Consider the following 18,534-nt stretch of genomic DNA (forward strand, 5'->3'; position numbering starts at 1 on the left):
ATAAGACAGTTAGAAAGTATCCTAAACAAGGATTGTCAGTATCACCAACAATTGATGAGCAAGTAACACTAGTTATGCCAAAGCAAAATAAAAATCATTTAAAAAAATCATTTTTTACCATCACATACTAGCCAAATTGTATATATAACAATAGAATCTATTAGTAGCAACTTTAAAGCTATAATGACTTAGACATTTAGTGAGAAGTCTAATGACAAGAAAATTCACCCATCTAGTTTCATTCCCTCTTTCTGAATATTTCCAGAATATTCTATCTTAAGAAACCTGCTTCATCCTGAGTGACTTGAGACATTTAATGCATTAAAATGAATTATCCAGGCCGGCGCCGCGGCTCACGAGGCTAATCCTCCGCCTTGTGGTGCCGGCACACCTGGTTCTAGTCCCGGTCAGGGCGCCAGATTCTGTCCCGGTTGCCCCTCTTCCAGGCCAGCTCTTTGCTGTGGCCAGGGAGTGCAGTGGAGGATGGCCCAGGTGCTTGGGCCCTGCACCCCATGGGAGACCAGGATAAGTACCTGGCTCCTGCCATCGGATCAGTGCGGTGCGCCAGCCGCAGCGCGCCAGCTGTGGTGGCCATTGGAGGGTGAAACAATGGCAAAGGAAGACCTTTCTCTCTGTCTCTCTCTCTCACTGTCCACTCTGCCTGTCAAAAAAAAAAAAAAAAAAAAGAAAAGAAAGAATTATCTGGTAGAAAAGCACAGGGCATAGTAACTGACTCCTGGTACATGTAAACAGGAATGCTTGTTAACATTTTAAAAATTGCTTAAGTTGTCATAAGGCTGTATCCCAAAGCTTATTACTGATTATATTTTTATGGAGCATAAATAAAAAGAAAATAAAGTGCTCATTTTTGAGAGCTTGCAAACACGTTCAGGATATTAGTTGTAGTCATCCTAGATATACCCAAATACATACTCATATTTTGGGGTTTTTCCCATAGTTTGTAAGTATTTAAAATTCTTTCATCCTCTGTTTTCTTCAGTGTTACTGTTCCATGCACTACCATTTCTACCAGAAAGTGTGAACTGGCAGGGAAGTGTAAACCAGTAAGCACCTGTAACAGGAGTTGGGTTCTTGAAAGTGAGGAAGTCCCAACCGCCAGATAAACTCAGATGTGAAGTGTCTCCCTCTGCACCATTCCTGTCCCATCTCACCACAAAACATCACACGTTCATCGTAGTGCGTTGTATGGCTCACTGCTCCGGTTTTAGGAATTTTTGGGATATTGGTATGAGAACATTTTCCTTGAAAGTCAGTAGTAATGATCATTACTTGTCTTAGAAAGAGTGCTGGGCAACCAGATCAGGAAGAAGCTTAGGTGATGTTTGGAACTCGGCAAATAGAGAAGGGCCATCCCCCCAAGATGTGCCCAACACATGCTTTTTCTGTGCCTATTTTAGTAATTGCAGTATGTAGGTATGCCTGTGTGGGCCAGTCCTCCCCTTGAGTGAAAAGCCCTTGAAGTTGGCTGGGCTTTTGGAGCCCCTGCCCTAGCTTGATTTTAGTAAGTAAATAAAAGTTCACTAGATTTCTGTGAGGGTTAACCAAGTCTCTCTCTAACACACTGTAGGTCCAGCCAAAGCAGGCTGGTGAAGTCTCTTCTTTGGCAGTAACCTTGTCCCTTAATTGCCAAATGACTATAGCCAGTCCATTCCCTGTTGTAGCTCTGTTATCAATATACAATACAAGCATATCCAACCGTCATATCTCAGCTACTTTCAGATAAACTGGAAGGTTAGAAACAGTGCTGGAGAGTAGGCTGTCTGGCCAGTGCACCCCCAATGAAAACCTACTAAGGCTTAAACAATGTTTAAGGAGTTCCCTGTTTGACTACATAGCTTGCATTGTGTAATTGTGATAATTGAATATTCCTACTAATGATTATTCAGAGACTCAGATACTTTTTTTTTTTTTTTTTGACAGGCAGAGTGGACAGTGAGAGAGACAGAGAGAAAGGTCTTCCTTTTGCCGTTGGTTCACCCTCCAATGGCTGCCGCGGGCAGCACGCTGCTGCCAGCGCACCGCGCTGATCCGAAGCCGGGAGCCAGGTGCTTCTCCTGGTCTCCCATGGGGTGCAGGGCCCAAGCACTTGGGCCATCCTCCACTGCCTTCCCAGGCCACAGCAGAGAGCTGGCCTGGAAGAGGGGCAACCAGGACAGAACCAGCACCCCAACCGGGACTAGAACCCGGTGTGCCAGTGCTGCAGGCGGAGGATTAGCCTGTTGAGCCGTGGCACCGGCCTTCAGATACTTTCTTGATGAAAAATGATCAAACTTGGGGCTCTATTTTTAACTTAGGACTTCAGAGAATTTATTATTTTGAAATTGAATCTATTAAACCTTGTGAAATATTATTCCTCATTAAGATTCCTTTAGAATTCATTTGACATGTTAAAGACAGGGTATCAGTGAATAATTTATAAGTAAAAATCTTTTTATAATATTTATCTTATGAATTAAAGTGCATAAAACATTAAAAAATGAAAAAAAAGACATAAGGAACTGATAGGGTAAGACTAGATGGCGACTCTCAAGGTTAATTTTTACAGTTCTAGAATACTCTTAGCTTATCTTCTAATTAATTTTGCCAGTACTTTCTATTATGAAATATACTGGTTGACAATTTTACAGGCCAACTATAGCTAGTACTATGATTACAAAATAATAAAAAATTAAAACAATTATATTCAACTCTCTTGAGTTTAATAAGTGACTATATTAAATCAGGCTATATGAATGTATTTCAGGTGCCCCATAGATTATTATAAAATATAGAACATTATTATTACACCATTGTGTGTGGAAAACATATTGCCTAATATTCAATTTTTTGCTTTGTGCAGAATTCCTTCTACCACTAAATCAAAATCTACCACTAAAACAAAAAGGCAATGTTTGTGTTGTTTTATTTGTTTTTGTTTGTTTGTTTTTTTGTTTTTTTGAGAAGCAAAGAGACAGAAAGGGAGAGAGCTCCCATCTGCTGGTGTGGGGAGCAACCGGACTAGACTAAGTTACTGGAATTAAGACTTATTCTATGCATCTGCTCTCCCACAATATGGCGCTGGGAGAGAAGTAAACAGCTTCCGCACAGCTGCCTCCAGTTCAACCAATTAACTGTAGGACTTGCTCCTGATTGGAGAGCAGCGTACTCGGCGTGTGGGCAGCCGAGTTGGGATTGGCGGAGGAGGACTATAAAGGAGGAGAGAGACGGCATGCACCAGGAACATCTATGGGGAACATCTAAGGGAACCCGTGCAGCCCCCGAGAGAACCGGCCGGCGGTGTGCCGCTCCCCTGCGGAAGTGGGGAATGCGGCCAGGGGGAACTGCCCTTCCACGGAGGTGGAAGGGATAGTAGCCAACCCGGGAAGAACCAGCAGCAAACCCGGGGAGGGCCGAGCAGACGAGAGAACAGCGCAGGGTCCTGTGTTGCTCCTCCACGAAGAGGGGGAGCGACATAATGGTGCCGTGACTCGGATAGGAAACCTAGCTCGGATAGGAAACCTAGGACGGATATGAAACTTAGGAGGGAAGAAACGGGAAGAACTGGGAAAATACCGGAGAGAGAGACTAGCAAACAGCCTAGGGAAAAGCCGGACGAAAAGGGTGCCGGAAGAAGCTATTGAAAGCCTAGGCATAGACTCGGATACGGACTACGGGGGGAAGCTGGGAGAAATCTCTAAGGTCGAAAGTGAAAGTGAAAGCTAGAACAAACAGACTCGGACGCGGACTGTGGGGAGAGGCCAGGAGAAATGAGGGAGGAATATCGTTGGAGGAAAGCTTGGGGAAACATACCGGGTAGAGAAAAATGTTAGGGAAATTGAAGCCGCGGGGGGCAGGCCGAGGCGGAAACGAAAGCCACTTTGGGGTTCTCAAGTTAGCCCGGGAATAGGGGGCGAAAAGTTGAAACCAGAAGCTGAAACGTGAGCCAGGTTGGGATCCGTCTGATTAGCCCGGGGAGCAAAGGACGGGAAGCCAAACCGTGGGGCGGAGACGTACGCTGGGTTGAATTCGCCAGGCTAGCCCGGGGAACTTGGATTGAATGCTAGTGGTGGAGACGCAAGCTACGCTGTGTTACTCGCGGAAGCCGCCGCGTGCAGAGAGAGCACGGGACGTGAATAGATAGGGAACGCTGGCGTAGGCCGTGGTTCAGACGCGAAAGGGTTAAGCGTGGAGACCGCGGAGCGCGCGAAGCCAAGCCGCGCAAAGCCGGGAAGCTGCGCAGATGAGAGAGGCGCGGGCTGAAGCGGCGCAGAGCCGGGAAGCCGCCGAGAAGTAGCCTCGGGGCGGGCAGCGGGAAGCTGCGGGGATAAGAGAAACAGAAGTTTGGAAATGGAGTGAGAGAAATGGGAATGTTGGCAGATAGAAGTAAAATGGGAGAAATAGGAATGCCCGGAGATAGAGAAATAGAGAAATAAAAAGGCCTCCCTACAACACTGCAATGTGAGAGCTTGGATTCGGTCTGCCCGATTAGTGAGGCGATGAGCACCTGGGCGGCTAGCAGCTTATGCGCCGCAGGTCACCGAAGACAGGCACGAATTAACATCAGTAAGGCTTCCCCACAATACCGCAATTAGAAGGCTTGGATTCGGTTTGCCTGATAGAGCTTGTAAGCCCCTGCAGGCAGAGCAAAGCATGCGCTGCAGGGCACCGAACACAGGCACGCATCAGCGCCTAAAAACCTCCTCACAACATGGCGAAGAGAGGACCCGGATTCGGTTTGCCTGATGGATAGGACTTGTAAGAGCCTGTGGCAACTCTAGCAAGTAGAGCAGAGTGTGTGCCGCGGGACACCGAAGACAGGCGCGTATCAATGCCAAAAAATAAAAAGAAAGGGGGATCTGTGGGGAGCAACCGGACTAGACTAAGTTACTGGAATTAAGACTTATTCTATGCATCTGCTCTCCCACAATATGGCGCTGGGAGAGAAGTAAACAGCTTCCGCACAGCTGCCTCCAGTTCAACCAATTAACTGTAGGACTTGCTCCTGATTGGAGAGCAGCGTACTCGGCGTGTGGGCAGCCGAGTTGGGATTGGCGGAGGAGGACTATAAAGGAGGAGAGAGACGGCATGCACCAGGAACATCTATGGGGAACATCTAAGGGAACCCGTGCAGCCCCCGAGAGAACCGGCCGGCGGTGTGCCGCTCCCCTGCGGAAGTGGGGAATGCGGCCAGGGGGAACTGCCCTTCCACGGAGGTGGAAGGGATAGTAGCCAACCCGGGAAGAACCAGCAGCAAACCCGGGGAGGGCTGAGCAGACGAGAGAACAGCGCAGGGTCCTGTGTTGCTCCTCCACGAAGAGGGGGAGCGACATGCTGGTCCACTCCATAAATGCTTACAATGGCCCCAGTCTAGGCAAAAGCCAAAAGCCAGGGACTTAATCCAGGTCTCCTACTTAGGAACCCAATTATTTCTCATCATTTGCTGCCTCTCAGGTTGTGAGCCAGAGCTGGGAGTCAAAGCCAGGCATTCTAATGTGGGATGCACCCATCTTAACCACTGGACTAAACACCTTCCCAAGATGGTGATTTTTACACCTTTTTGTTGGCCTGAAGTAGGGTTCCTCTGAAACAAAATTTCCAGATAAATACAGCTCTCCAAGAAGAGCTCACAGGAATAACTGTGCTGTTCTTAGAGGAAGGACAGAAAAACAGCTGTGCTATGTTTGAGAAGGCAGCAAAGGGAGTTCTTGGAAACTGACTGAATTAGTTATGCAACCAAGAGAACAAACATCAGTAGAAATGACAGTTGATTACCGTCAAGATGTAGAAAAACCCACATTACTATCAGGCCAAGGAAGTTTGCCTAAAGTGGATCTTAAACCAGCTCTTTCTTCCACCCACAGATTCAAGGGGCCACCAAAGACCTATTTTCTTGGTGCTCACCACTGCCCCAAAGGCTGTGCTTTGCCTTAAAAAAAGGACCAAGGGAACAATGTGACTGCCCAAAAAAGGCACCCATGCTTTTGTCGTCATCAGTTCTCATAAAACGCTAGCCAGCAGTGGGCAAAGACTTCCTTAGCTCATTCATAGGCAGCTTCCCTGGCTTTCTCTACATCCAACCTGATGTTTTATAGGCACTCAATAAATATATAGGATCTACCTTAGGTAACTATTGAATAAGCTTATTCTCAGTCCACAATGGCTTAAAATACATATTTTCACTTGGAGAAATCAAGCATTAAAAACATGCTGTGATTGCCTAATCTAAGCAACTTCATACCAGAAACACAAAATAAATTTCAAATTTTTAATTATTCACAAAATTGTAGTCAGAGGGATTATTTAGCAAAAATGTTTTTATCTGGCTACTTACTATCATGTGCAAATATATGCAACGTTAAATAATCATTGCAATGTAGCATCAAATATAAATAGCAAACATGTTTTTATCTGTTTACTTACCATCATGAATGTGTAACAATAAATATTCATTGCAGCAAATCATCAAATATAAGCTTTTCTCTGATTCCAATAAAATTCATCTACAGCTATTTAATGATAGAATACAGCTTTTTTTTAAAAAAAATTCTTATTATTAAATGCTAAGGAACACAACTATTATCCAAGACTTAATTTTAACACATTTTCAAATCTTTGGCTAGCATATAAAAATAGTTTAAACTTAGCTCTATTGATTTTCCTAATCCAAGTTTCATCAGTCATATAAAAATTCTCTGAAATGTTCACACAGTTCATTTTGTTCCATTTCTCTCTGGTCACAAGTATATCTGCTTAAATTAGTCCCCATCTTAGTTATATTTTGAAAATATCAAGATACTCTTATTTTTCAAAAAGCAACAAGTGTCTGCATGAAATTGTTGTAATGGAGAGAATTCAAGCATTTTCAACATAACTATCACTTTTTTTATTAAATCATTCCAGAATGTAAAATCATACTTGAAACGGTTTTGAAGGAAGGTGCTTCAAAGGGCAAAATCATGTGATGAGATTACTGGAATCTAGGCGACCAGTTCTCAGTATTCCTTTTCATTTTTATGTAGGCCACAATAACTTAGTACTATGAATAGAGCCACTGTGCTGAGGAGCAGTCAACTGAAGTTACAGTCTCATTGTATCAGTTTTTCAGACATAGAATGTCAACCCATGCAACACATATCCAGAAAGATCTTTTCTACAACCACTAGCTATAATTCTTATTTAAAAAAGAAAAAGAAGGGCTGCATTGCAATTACATACTCACCTTTCGGGGTCTTGAAATATTCTGGCAAAGTTAAAATGAATGTGATCACGATGGCCACAGATAATTTAAGGAGGGCTGTTTTTGTCATGTCTACTTACGTGACCCCGGTGTGCGCCCATCCAGCACATTGATGGTATGTGGCTTCCTGCAAGAAGTTTCAGGCACTTGAAGTTAATGCAATTCACCTCGTACTCACTTCCGTTTGAGTAAGACTTGAAAAGAAAGAGGCCTTGAATTGAGACTTCTCCATTTTGAGTGACTTTGCTTTATGAAAACGACCCTCTAATCGGCACTTTCAAACTGTCTTCCAAATAAGAAAGATACCTAACGATGTCAAGAAGTAAGGTGCCTTGTCCTCAGCTGAATCTGAAGCTCTCACCCCATGTTTACCAGTGTGAATGAGTCAATACAAACTCGCAGTACCCTCGCCAAAAATAAAGCAATGCACGCCAGGCATGCCCAGGTTCTCTGGACATCGTTTGTTCATCCACTTGCTGAATGATTGTTGATCCCTTCTAAGGGCCAGGTGCTGTGCTGCTTCTGGGGTTCAGAAAACAGTATTACTGGATGACTGAAAATGGCACAAAAAGAAAGGGCAGACAGAAGACACACGCAAAACTTTGCTTCTATTTTATTGTGCACAAGCAGTAGCATGCAGTTCGTTAACTTTATACCTATACATGCTGCGATTATTGCTGCATAATCCACATTTTCAGTCCCCATTTTTTTTTTCAAAAAAATCTTAGTTTTTCCCCATTTGAGTGTTGTTTATGAGTGTGATCAGATGAAAAAAAAAAAGCTCATTTATATGTATACTTATATACATTTCTTGGTATGTTTACTGTATTTTATTTTTTTTCTTTTATTTTCTCCTCATTTTAAGACTGAATATTTTATTCTCTCTTGGATTTGGCTTTCTTTTTTTTTTTATTTTTTGACAGGCAGAGTGGACAGTGAGAGAGAGAGAGAGAAAGGTCTTCCTTTTGCCGTTGGTTCACCCTCCAATGGCCGCCGCGGCCGGCGTGCTGCGGCCGGCGCACTGCGCTGATCCGATGGCAGGAGCCAGGAGCCAGGTGCTTTTCCTGGTCTCCCATGGGGTGCAGGGCCCAAGCACTTGGGCCATCCTCCACTGCACTCCCTGGCCATAGCAGAGAGCTGGCCTGGAAGAGGGGCAACCTGTCCCGGCGCCCCAACCGGGACTAGAACCCAGTGTGCCGGCACCGCTAGGCGGAGGATTAGCCTAGTGAGCCGCGGTGCCGGCCTGTTTACTGTATTTTAATAAAATGTTTTAAAAAAGATCTTTCATTATAATAATCTCAGTGAAATAGAATACTTTGTATATGGAAGGCAGAAGAAATTCATGATGAATAAAACATATTTACAAGCAAATATTTTTACTTGGAAAATCCAGATATCTAGAGTTCCTATTGTCCTTATTTTCTTTTCCTTTTTTTTTAGATTTTATTTATTTCCTTGAGGGGTAGGGTTACAGTCAGAGGGAGAGACAAAGAAAGAGGTCTTCCATCCATTGGTTCACTCCCCAAGTGGCTGCATCAGCCAGAGCTAGGCCTGTACAAAGCCAGGAGCCAGGAGCTTCTTCAGGGTCTCCCACGAAGGTGCAAAGGCCCAAGCACTTGGGCCATCTTCCATTGTTTTCCCAGGCACATTAGCAGGGAGCTGAATTGGAAGCAGAGCTGCTGGAACTTGGACAGGCACCCATACAAGATGCTGGTGCTGCAGGCAGAGGCCCAACCTACTAGGCCACAGTGCCAGCTCCTCATTTCTTTTTTTCTTCTTCTTCTTTTTTTTTTTTTTAATATATTTACTTATTTATTTGCAAGTCAGTGTTACAGAAAGAGAGAGAGAGAGAGAGAGTGCTTCCATCCACTTGTTCACTCCCCAAATGATTGCAATGGCCAGGACTGGGCCAGTCTAAAGTCAGGTGCCAGGAGCTTCTTCAGATCTCCCATGTAGGTGCAGGGGCCCAAGTCCTTGGCCATCTTCCACTGCTTTCCTAAGACATTAGCAGAGAGCTGGGACTCGAACCTTTAACCTGCTGTGTCTCAGGGCTGGCTCCTGTTCTTCTTTTTCTATTTTGTTTTGTATTATAAATGGTACCAACTATCTCCAGTGGTTTGCCCCTTCTTTCTATATCCTCACCTCTATCCATCTATCCCATTTCCTGTTCCCACTTGCCCAACAACACATAGATGGGGAGTGGGCGGCAGAGGATGCGGCCATGCTGTGAATATTCTGTGAGTATGAAATAGCTGTCTTTTCTTTAGAGTGGATGTAGCATTTTGTCAGGCAAATGGCAGTCCTGGGTCAGGAGATCTTAGGGCTTGAGTCTGAGAGCAAAATGGGAGTAGGACTCCAAACATCTACTCTGTTTTAAGGGCAGGTAGAGCTGAGTCATGCTTGCGCTGTAAGCCAGCCTGAGAAGTATTGGAAGACAAGTCCAGCAACAAGGGATTTAGCAGAGATGGTGGGGCATGTGGGTGGGAGGGAGATTATCCTTTCACTCTTCATTTTCCTCACCTAACAGGTTTCACTAAGTGGTGAGTGAACAGTCTGCTCCCCTGTTGGCCCCAGTTTGATTCCCTAGATATTCTGACTTATTTATGAATACAAACAGTCCAACCCTCATTTTACCAACAGACATGAAATGTATCAACACGGTGCTTACTTGATATAGCACCATTAAGTAAATTTAATTCTTTGATTTATTTTCCTTTTAAATTTATTTTGTACATTTTAAATTTTGTATATTTTAAATTTCTTAAAAAGGCAATTCAGAAGGAAAAAAGGCAAAACAAAAAAGGCAATTCAATTACTTCCATTTTTTTCCAATTTGGTTTTTATTTTATTGGAATTAATTTTGTTAGTACCCATTCATTTCTACATAAATTTTATAACAATACTTGATTTATTTATTATTTTGTCCACATCAGATTCTGTTGATTTGTATTTTCTTTGTAGTAGTATTTCTTCCAGAACTTTGCATGTGTGTTTCCACACATGTGTGTGCACACACACACACACACACACATTCAGCTCCTTGCCACTCTAATCTATTCTTAGGTATCTGAAAGGAAAACTCTCTCACAGCATCTTGGGCTCTCTGTCCTCGATGGATGGACCCCTGTGCTCTGGTTCTGGTTCCTCTGGTGATGTCCAGATGGTAGGTATCAAAAGAGCAATCCAGGGATTCCAAATTCCAGACCACATTCTGGCTGTTCTTTGGATTTAGGGGATTGGGATCTCACAGGCAGCCTGTAACCCACTTGCTGGGCATCAGTCTGTCATCTCTGATTTGCAAATCATGAGAAAACAATGATGTGCTCTCAGATATTTCCGGGATGAAAAAGCTTCAGAAATAAACATAGGTGTACTAACCCTTAATTTTAGTTAACATTTTACTTTGAAGATAGAACTGTAGCAACAGAGAAGTCAGAAACAAAAAGAAACCTGGAATAGACATGGATTGAATGAGATGTTAGCAACTTTCTTAGACAATGTTATTTGTTAGGGTTGTAGCAAATGCTAAAGGCATAAGTGTCTAGCTTTGGATTGCTGTTAGAATGTAACATATTTATTTCGAGTATTTGTGGGAAGCCAATGGCGCTTTCAGAACTTGAGAAGTGGGCGAGGGGCTCCTTGCTACCTGGCACTCCTCTTCTGATGCACCCCTTACCACCTGTGTCTGCCTCTTCCACAGCTGCTGTTACCTGTACCATCACCTTTCAATCACCCAAACTTGTAAACGCTGCAGTTCTTTCATGAGTGCCTTACATTTTTAGTGGTCTGTAGATGGATGACAATTCTTTAAACCATACTCTCGTAATGCCATTTAAAAAATCTGTAACACCACAACATGAACATTCACATGTACAAATCTTTGTGAGTCCAATTACAGAGTAGATTTACTGAGACAAGAATATAAAGACTGTTGAAGTTCTTAATTCACACAGGCAATTGTCTTCCAGAAAATTTCTGTCTACATACACTCTCCCAAACGTGTGTTGAGAACACCCATATATCAATAAACCTCAACACTACACATTTTAGCTTTTTAACTTTTGCCAGTTAAAAAAGGAAAATTTTTGCTTTATTTTGCACTTCTTTGATTGCTAATAGTTCCAAACATTTTTCATATTTTCTAGCAATTTTAATTTCTTCTTTTGTGGATTATTCATGTCCTTTATTAGAACATTCATATCTTTTGTGAATTGTGCTATATGATGCAACTTTTCCCAGGGGGACTTTTCGTTTCGCTTATGGTAGGTTTTTAACCTTCCAACTATTTCATAACAGAGTAATAAATATGGTGGATTATAAGCCTAAAAGTTTTATGCTGAGAAACAGTTCATCCTCATTGTATTTATATTATATGAAATAATTTATAAAAACTATATTTATAAAAATACCTTGTGAAGTAGTAGTTGTTTACTCTTAAATACAGATATTCCTTGCAGCTTCATTTTGGCTGCCTGGGATACACACTAACAAACATTAAAGAGCTTACTGTCTCCCTAAGGATAGAACCAGCTGACCCTCTAATGACTTGTTAGAGTTAATATAATGGTAATTGCCTATAATTCGAGAGTTATGTTTTATAATTTCCAAAGCACCTTTATAAATATTAGATTATAAAGGAGAACTCATAAATAGCCAAGGCTACAAATCAGCACTTATTTGCCTACTATGGGCTTCTCCATCCTATTTACATGAAGGAGTAAGAAATTAATAAATTGGGGACCAGCACTGTGGCGTAGCAGGTAAAACTTCTGCCTACTGTGCCAGCAGCCTGTATGGGCGCTGGTTCAAATCCTGGCTGCTCCACTTATGATCCAGCTCTCTGCTATGGCCTGGGAAAGCAGAAGATGGCCCAAGTCCTTGGGCCCCTGCACCTGTGTGGGAGACCCGGAGGAGGCTCCTGGCTCCTGGCTTCAGATCAGCACAGCTCTGGCCGTTACAGCCAAATGGGGAGTGAACCAGCAGATGGAAGACCACTCTCTCTCTCTCTCTCTGCCTCTCCTTCTCTCTGTGTAACTCTGACTTTCAAATAAATAAATCTTTAAATAAAAAGAAATTAATAAATCTAAAACACAAAGGAGTGTTTTTACAGCATTAGTGTTTCACTTTCCCAAGTCTTCTACTTCTTATCTGAGGTCCAGTTTCTCAAAATAGTTTAATGTAGTTATACTTCTAATCAAGACTGAAATCTTAAATAATTTTACATTGTGTGCCAAATACAATATTTTTAGATTTTTCTAAACTTGTATTTATTTAAGAGACAGAGACAAAGAGTGCCTGTTTTCTACTTCACTCCATAAATGCCTGCAACAGCTGGGATAGGGCCATGCCAAAGCCAGGAGCCAGGAACTCAATCCATGTCTCCCACATGACTGACAGGAACCCAACTATGTGAACTCTTACCACTGCCTCCCAATGTTGCATGAACAGCAAGTTGGTTCTGGAACAAGTGTTGGATATTGAACCAGCACTTATTATTGATAATTATTATTATCAATTGAATTATTATTGATAATTCAACGTGGGACCCAGGCATCCTGCCTGGCATCTTCACCTGTGGGCAAATTTGCCACACCCTAGACACCAATTTTTTTTTAAATAAAAGGATGTATTATATCAAGGAGCTGCTCTACCAGAAAAGCAAGAGCACCATTAAAAAAGATAATAAATGAGAATGTTAAAAGCTTGACTTTAATTTCTATGGGGCAAAGTTTTGGTCCAGCAGGTTAGCTGTAGGTTAGGATACCCACAGCCCATATCCAAGTACCTGGGTTGGAGTTCCAACTGTGTTCTCAATTCCAGCTTCCTACTAATGCACTATGGGATGCAGCAGGTAGTGGCTCAAGTACATGGGTCCCTGACACCCACAAGGGAGACCTGGATTGAGTTCCATGTCCTATTGCAGATATTGGGGGAGTGAGCCAGTGGATGAGGGATCTATATGTCCCTCTTTGTATTTTTTTAAAGATTTATTTATTTATTTGAAAGGCAGAGTTATAGTGAGTCAGAGGCAGAGAGAGAGAGGTCTTCCATTTGCTGGTTCACTCCCCAAAAGGCTGCAATGGCCAGAGCTGCATTGATCCAAAGTCAAGAGCTTCTTCTGGGTCTCCCATATGAGTGCACGGGTCCAAGGACTTGGGCAATCTTCTACTGCTTTCCCAGGTGCATTAGCAGGGAACTGGATTGCAAGTGGAGAAGTCATGCCTCTAACTGGCACCTATATGGGATGCCGGCACACAGGCGGTGGCTTTCCCCACTATGCCACAGCACCAGCCCCTCCCTCTTTGTCTGCTTTTCAAATATATAAAATGAATAAATTAACTCCGTGTTATTAATATTAATAAAATATATAAAATACATGTTTTATATATTTCATATAAACAATATATCACCTATTTATCTTCCTAGGGGAAACTATTCCCAGCCCTTCATTATGTTTTGTGGAAAGATCTTTTGGGGTTCCGGAACAGCAGCAGAAAAAAAATCGATGACATTTATTGAACATTTACTTCGTGCTACTGCACCATGTTGAATGTTTTATACAGATTACTTAATCTCCAGCAATTTTATAGTCAGGGAATGTGAGGTATAGACAAAGAAGTCAAGTGCAAGAGAGGGAGAGATTCCCCTCTTTCACCCCTCAGATCTCATGGGCTCTTTGGCTGGATCTAGGAACCAAATTAATGCAAGCGTTGATTAACAAGAGAAATACGTATGAGTGTTATCAATTTTATTGTACGTAAGGATCTTCACAAGATAATGAAGTTTGAAAAAATGACCAAAGCAAGATAATTACATGCTTTTCAGATGAAGTACAATAAGTGTGTGATGGAATCACAGGACAAAGTGATCTCTGGACTAAGAATTTTAGGGACATCATTAAGAGATATGTGGGGGTGTAAGAGCTGCTGGAAGCTGGGGTGACTTCAGAGACTTTATTCAAGTTCATTACAGCCTCAATTACGTGTCTCTGGTGATGAAGTCTCTTTCCCCACCTTGGTTTGAGGAGGGCATCCTTTCCAAAAGAGTCTCTAAAGCTTGTGGAGTATAGGAAAAGACAGGCAAAATGGCTTTTCCTCCCTCTATCTGAATGGCAGAGAGACATAGGGACACAGAGAGCGATGTCTCATCTCCTGGTACAGTCCTCAACTGTCTGCAAAAGCCAGGGTTGGACCAGGCCAAAGGCAGGAGTTTAATCCAGGTCTCTAGGCATAGCAAAGACACAGCTACTTGAGCCATCACCTGCCTCTCCCAGGGTGAGCATCAGCAGGAAGCTAGAGAGGAGAGCAAGGCCAGGACTTGAACCCAGGTACTTGATAGAGGATGGTGGTGTCCCAAGCAACAGCTTAATCATTGCACCTAATGCCTACCCCCAGTGACCCCTTCTGAGGTTATAATCCCTCAAGTGATTTCAGCTTGAAATAATCATCTACTAATTCAACAGACTTGCGGTGGCATTTTCAACATGTCGGATCAAGCTAGGTTTCAATCCCAGAGAGCCAAACTGCAAACCCAATGCTGTCCACCTAGTCCTGGGCTGTGTTACAGCTCCACTCAGGCTGTGTGAGAACATCTGTCAAGAAAGGTCACTTACACAATAGTAATTGTAGTGTTGGGGGCAACAGGTCCTTGGCTGGGTTTATTCTGACTTCTGTCTCAGCATGAGAGAAGAATTCATGGCAGAGTCATAGAGAGGTGCAGAAAAGTAGAATTTATTTGAAGTGACATTTGACATTCAGATGGGAATGCAAGCAACCTCTTTCCCTGAGGAAGGAGGAGTTTTTGCTGCCACCAAAGTTAGGATCATCTCTTTATAGGGTAGAGGGTGGTATCCTAATTGAATATTCAAATAAGGGTGGAGTTTGGGAAGGGTTCAGCGCAAATGGTGATCTCCAGGAAGGTGTCCTGGTGTCTCCACATGGGAGCAGAGCCTGCTGTCATGGCTGGATCAGCATGGAAGGGGCAGAGTTTTAGGCGGTGCAGGGTTCAGGTGGCCTCTCAGCTCCTTGTCACTAACTAGCTGCCCATGTGCGTCAATAGGAAACACAACCCCAGCCCTTACTGTGGGCCCAGCCCTGTATGACCTGGTGGCTCTCTGGCACTGGGGCAGACCTGGTCTCTGTAGGAGCTTCAGCTGAGATGCCAGGAGCAGCCCTCCCTTTCCCCAGGTTTGACAACAACAAGAATATCTCCAGACACTGCCGGAGGTCCCTGGGGTGAGAAAATCGCTCCCAGTTGGGAACCACTACACTGAACACTTCACCAGCATTAAGTCATTTAATTCTTCTTAGCAACCTGATGACCAGGCCAGTTCTAGTCCAGGTGAATATAGTCAGCCAGAAAGTGAATTTAAAAGACAATTGAAAATCTGGCTCAGCCTAATTCCTCCTAATTGCATCACTTACAGATAACCACCTACTTTGGCTGCACAGCAATACTGAGATTAACACATTTTATTGGAGGAACTAATCCCTTTTTAACAAGGTCTCCTGAGAATGGAGAGGGTCCTGGAAGTTCCAGTCTCCTCCTGTATTTTGTGGTTCATTCAACCAATATTTACCAAACACTTCTAAGATGTCAAGCAGCTTTCTGAACCCTGGAGATCAGGTAGCAAACAAAGTCCTTGGCTTCACATTCTTTTTTTTTTTAAGATTTATTTATTTTATTTGAAAATAAGAGTTACACAGAGAGGGAAGGAGAGGCAGAGGGAGAGAGAGGTCTTCCATCAGCTGGTTCACTCCCCAATTGACTGCAATAGCCGGAGCTGCACTGATCCGAAGCCAGGAGCCAGGAGCCATGAGCTTCTTCCAGGTCTCCCATGCGGGTGCAGGGGCCCAAAGACTTGGGCCATCTTCTACTGCTTTCCCAGGCCATAGCAGAGAACTGGATAGGAAGTGGAGCAGCCGGGACTCGAACCGGCATCCATATGGGATGCCGACACTATAGGTGGCAGCAGCTTTACCCACTATGACAATGCTGGCCCTGGCCTCACATTCTAGTGGGAGAGTAGACTCAAATGAGAGACAGTAGTCAAGTAAATAATGAAAATAATTTATTTTCAGTTAACGTTAAATGTTCTGGAAAATTTTCCACCAGGAGCTGGTGTTGTGGCACAGTGAGCTAAGCTGCATATCCCATCTCCTCTGCTTCCAACCTAGTTTTCTGCTGATTCACCTGGGAGGCAGGGGATGATGGATCACATACTTGAGTCCCTGCCACCCACATGGGAGACCCAGATGGAATTCCTGGCTCCTGGCTTCAGCCTGGCCTAGTCCTAACTGTTGTGGATTTTGGGGAGTGAACCAGCATTTGGAAGATTTCTGTCTCTCTCCATCCCCTCTCTGTCACTCTGCCTTTCAAATATTCTTTTTCTAAAAAAAGATGGATGGAAGACATTTGTCTCCCATTCTCTGCCTGTAACTCTGCCTCTCAAATGAATAATATATATATATATATATATATATATGAGAGTGAGAGAAAGAGAGAAAGACAGACATCTTCCATCTGCTGGTTCACTCCCCAAATGGTAGCCATGGCCGGGGTTGGGCCAGGCCAAAGCCAGGAGCTTCCTCTGGGTCTCCCATGCAGGTTCAGGGGCCCAAGTATTTGGGCCATCCTCCACTGCTTTCCCAGGCCCATTAGCAGGCAGCTGGATCAGAAGTGGAGCTGCTGGGACTCGAACCAGTGCACATATAGGATGCTGGCACTGCAGGCAGAGGTTTAGCCTTCTATACCACTGCTCTGGTCTCTAAATCTTTTTTAAAAGAATCAGGCAAAGTGGGTGAGAATGGGCTGTGCTGGCAGAGAGCTAGGCAGAGCACATGCTGGTTTAAATAAGGATGTTAATGAAGGCCTTGTATGATTCCATTTATATGTCTCTTGGGAAAAGACAAACCCAAAGGAACAGGAAACAGATCAGTGGTTGCCAGGGGAGGAGGTAGGGGACAAGGGGTTGACAACAAGGAGGCTCAGGGGAGTTTTTAGAGTGATGAAAATGTTCTGTATCTTGCATGTGGTGATGAGGATACAACTATGTTGGTCAAAATTCTAGAGATGTACATACAAGAAAGGGTGGATTTTACTCTGTGAACACTGCAACTCAACATCCTTCTCTCCGTCTCCACCCACAGTCTCCTGTTTTAGAAATGGAGATTATTAAGAACAGGACTACAGTGTTCTTTCTGAGGTCGGCCGCTCTCCCTGGGGCCTGAGCTTGAACTTAACAGAAGAGAAATCCAGAGAGAGCCTGAGAGAGGGCTGGCAGGGCACGACAGAGATGCCTCATTCCCTTCTGTGGCTGTGGTGCAGTGGCTGCATGGGCACCCAGGGCGCAGGGGCACACAGGAGGTCACTCCTCCCATGGCCAGGTGGGGTCCATCAGGACACCCTCAGGGTCCCCCCAGCCCCTCAGGCCAGCAGAAGTGCTCAGCATGGTTCAAACTACATAGCTGCATTTCAGGAGCGGGTGGCTCTCTGTTTAATTGGTACATTCCTTCCCCAGAGTGGGGAAGCTGGGCTTGACTGGCCAGCACTGTGTTTGGAATTGCTTAGAACTGGGCAGAGTTCACCCCAGGCCTTCACGCTTGGCCTCCTGAGGTGTGGTGGGCCTGCCATTGCCCAGCCCACACCTGGCTATGTTGCAAGCGCCCCCCTGCCCTCGTTGCCTGAGGCTGGAAAGGCCGGGTTTGTTTTCACTACACCAACCCTGCTGCCTGAGGTAGCAGACTGTGCAGGAAGGAACCTGCTGGGGCCACTGTCTCTGAGAGGCCTGGGAGGCATGCGTGTCTACCCATTCCGTGCCCTCAGAGGGAGGCCTGCAGAGAGAACCACTCTGTAGAGCATCTCAGCTCCTGGGAACCAAGTTTCAATTTGATGTTGAAATGCATTGTCTTGTTAATGCAAAAGGAAACTGGAAATATAATCAAAACCTTCTTCCTGATTCTAGCATATGACACCCTTGACTCTAGGAGATAAAGTAAAATCAATTGCTCAGAGCCTGAACGTGTCACATCCAATAGATCCAGTCTCCAATAAAAAGAACGGGCTTCCAGGAGACTGTCCTTTGGGATCTCTCTGTATTATTTTCTTGGGAAAGAGCAGGGAGAATGAAATTACTGCTTTCTTCCTTCTTTATCTTTTAGACTGTGGGCTCTAAATGTCTTCAGATGTGTACAGTGCGTGCTACCTTCTATCCACCTGCTGTTTTTGTATCTCGGGTCAGCTGCTTGTTACTCAGCCTGAATCTTGCCCCAAGAATTCTGTGCTAAGTTTAATCACTG

The 18,534-nt window shown here is 44.0% G+C and overlaps 2 protein-coding genes across 7 annotated transcripts in view; one reads left to right on the forward strand and one right to left on the reverse strand.

Annotated features, from left to right (window-relative positions):
- TMEM156 (transmembrane protein 156) overlaps positions 1–7,667 on the reverse strand; it is a 41,339-nt gene extending 33,672 nt beyond the window's left edge. For 3 of the 6 annotated variants that reach the window (XM_008275068.5, XM_089325340.1, XM_070068121.2), the window contains exon 1: positions 7,220–7,371. In XM_008275068.5, the coding sequence (XP_008273290.3) occupies positions 7,220–7,307 (88 nt within the window). In that variant the 5' untranslated portion in view covers positions 7,308–7,371. Of the gene's footprint in view, positions 1–7,219 lie in introns of all 6 variants that reach the window. The other 3 variants (XR_016228863.1, XM_089325341.1, XM_089325342.1) reach the window with 3 other exon arrangements.
- The window catches only part of KLHL5 (kelch like family member 5), a 140,518-nt gene that overhangs the window by 38,893 nt on the left and 83,091 nt on the right, over positions 1–18,534 (forward strand). The window lies entirely within an intron of this gene.

Source organism: Oryctolagus cuniculus, chromosome 2 (genome assembly GCF_051225735.1).
Source record: "Oryctolagus cuniculus isolate XC-2025 breed Fujian yellow rabbit chromosome 2, ASM5122573v1, whole genome shotgun sequence".
Classification (NCBI taxonomy): domain Eukaryota; kingdom Metazoa; phylum Chordata; class Mammalia; order Lagomorpha; family Leporidae; genus Oryctolagus; species Oryctolagus cuniculus.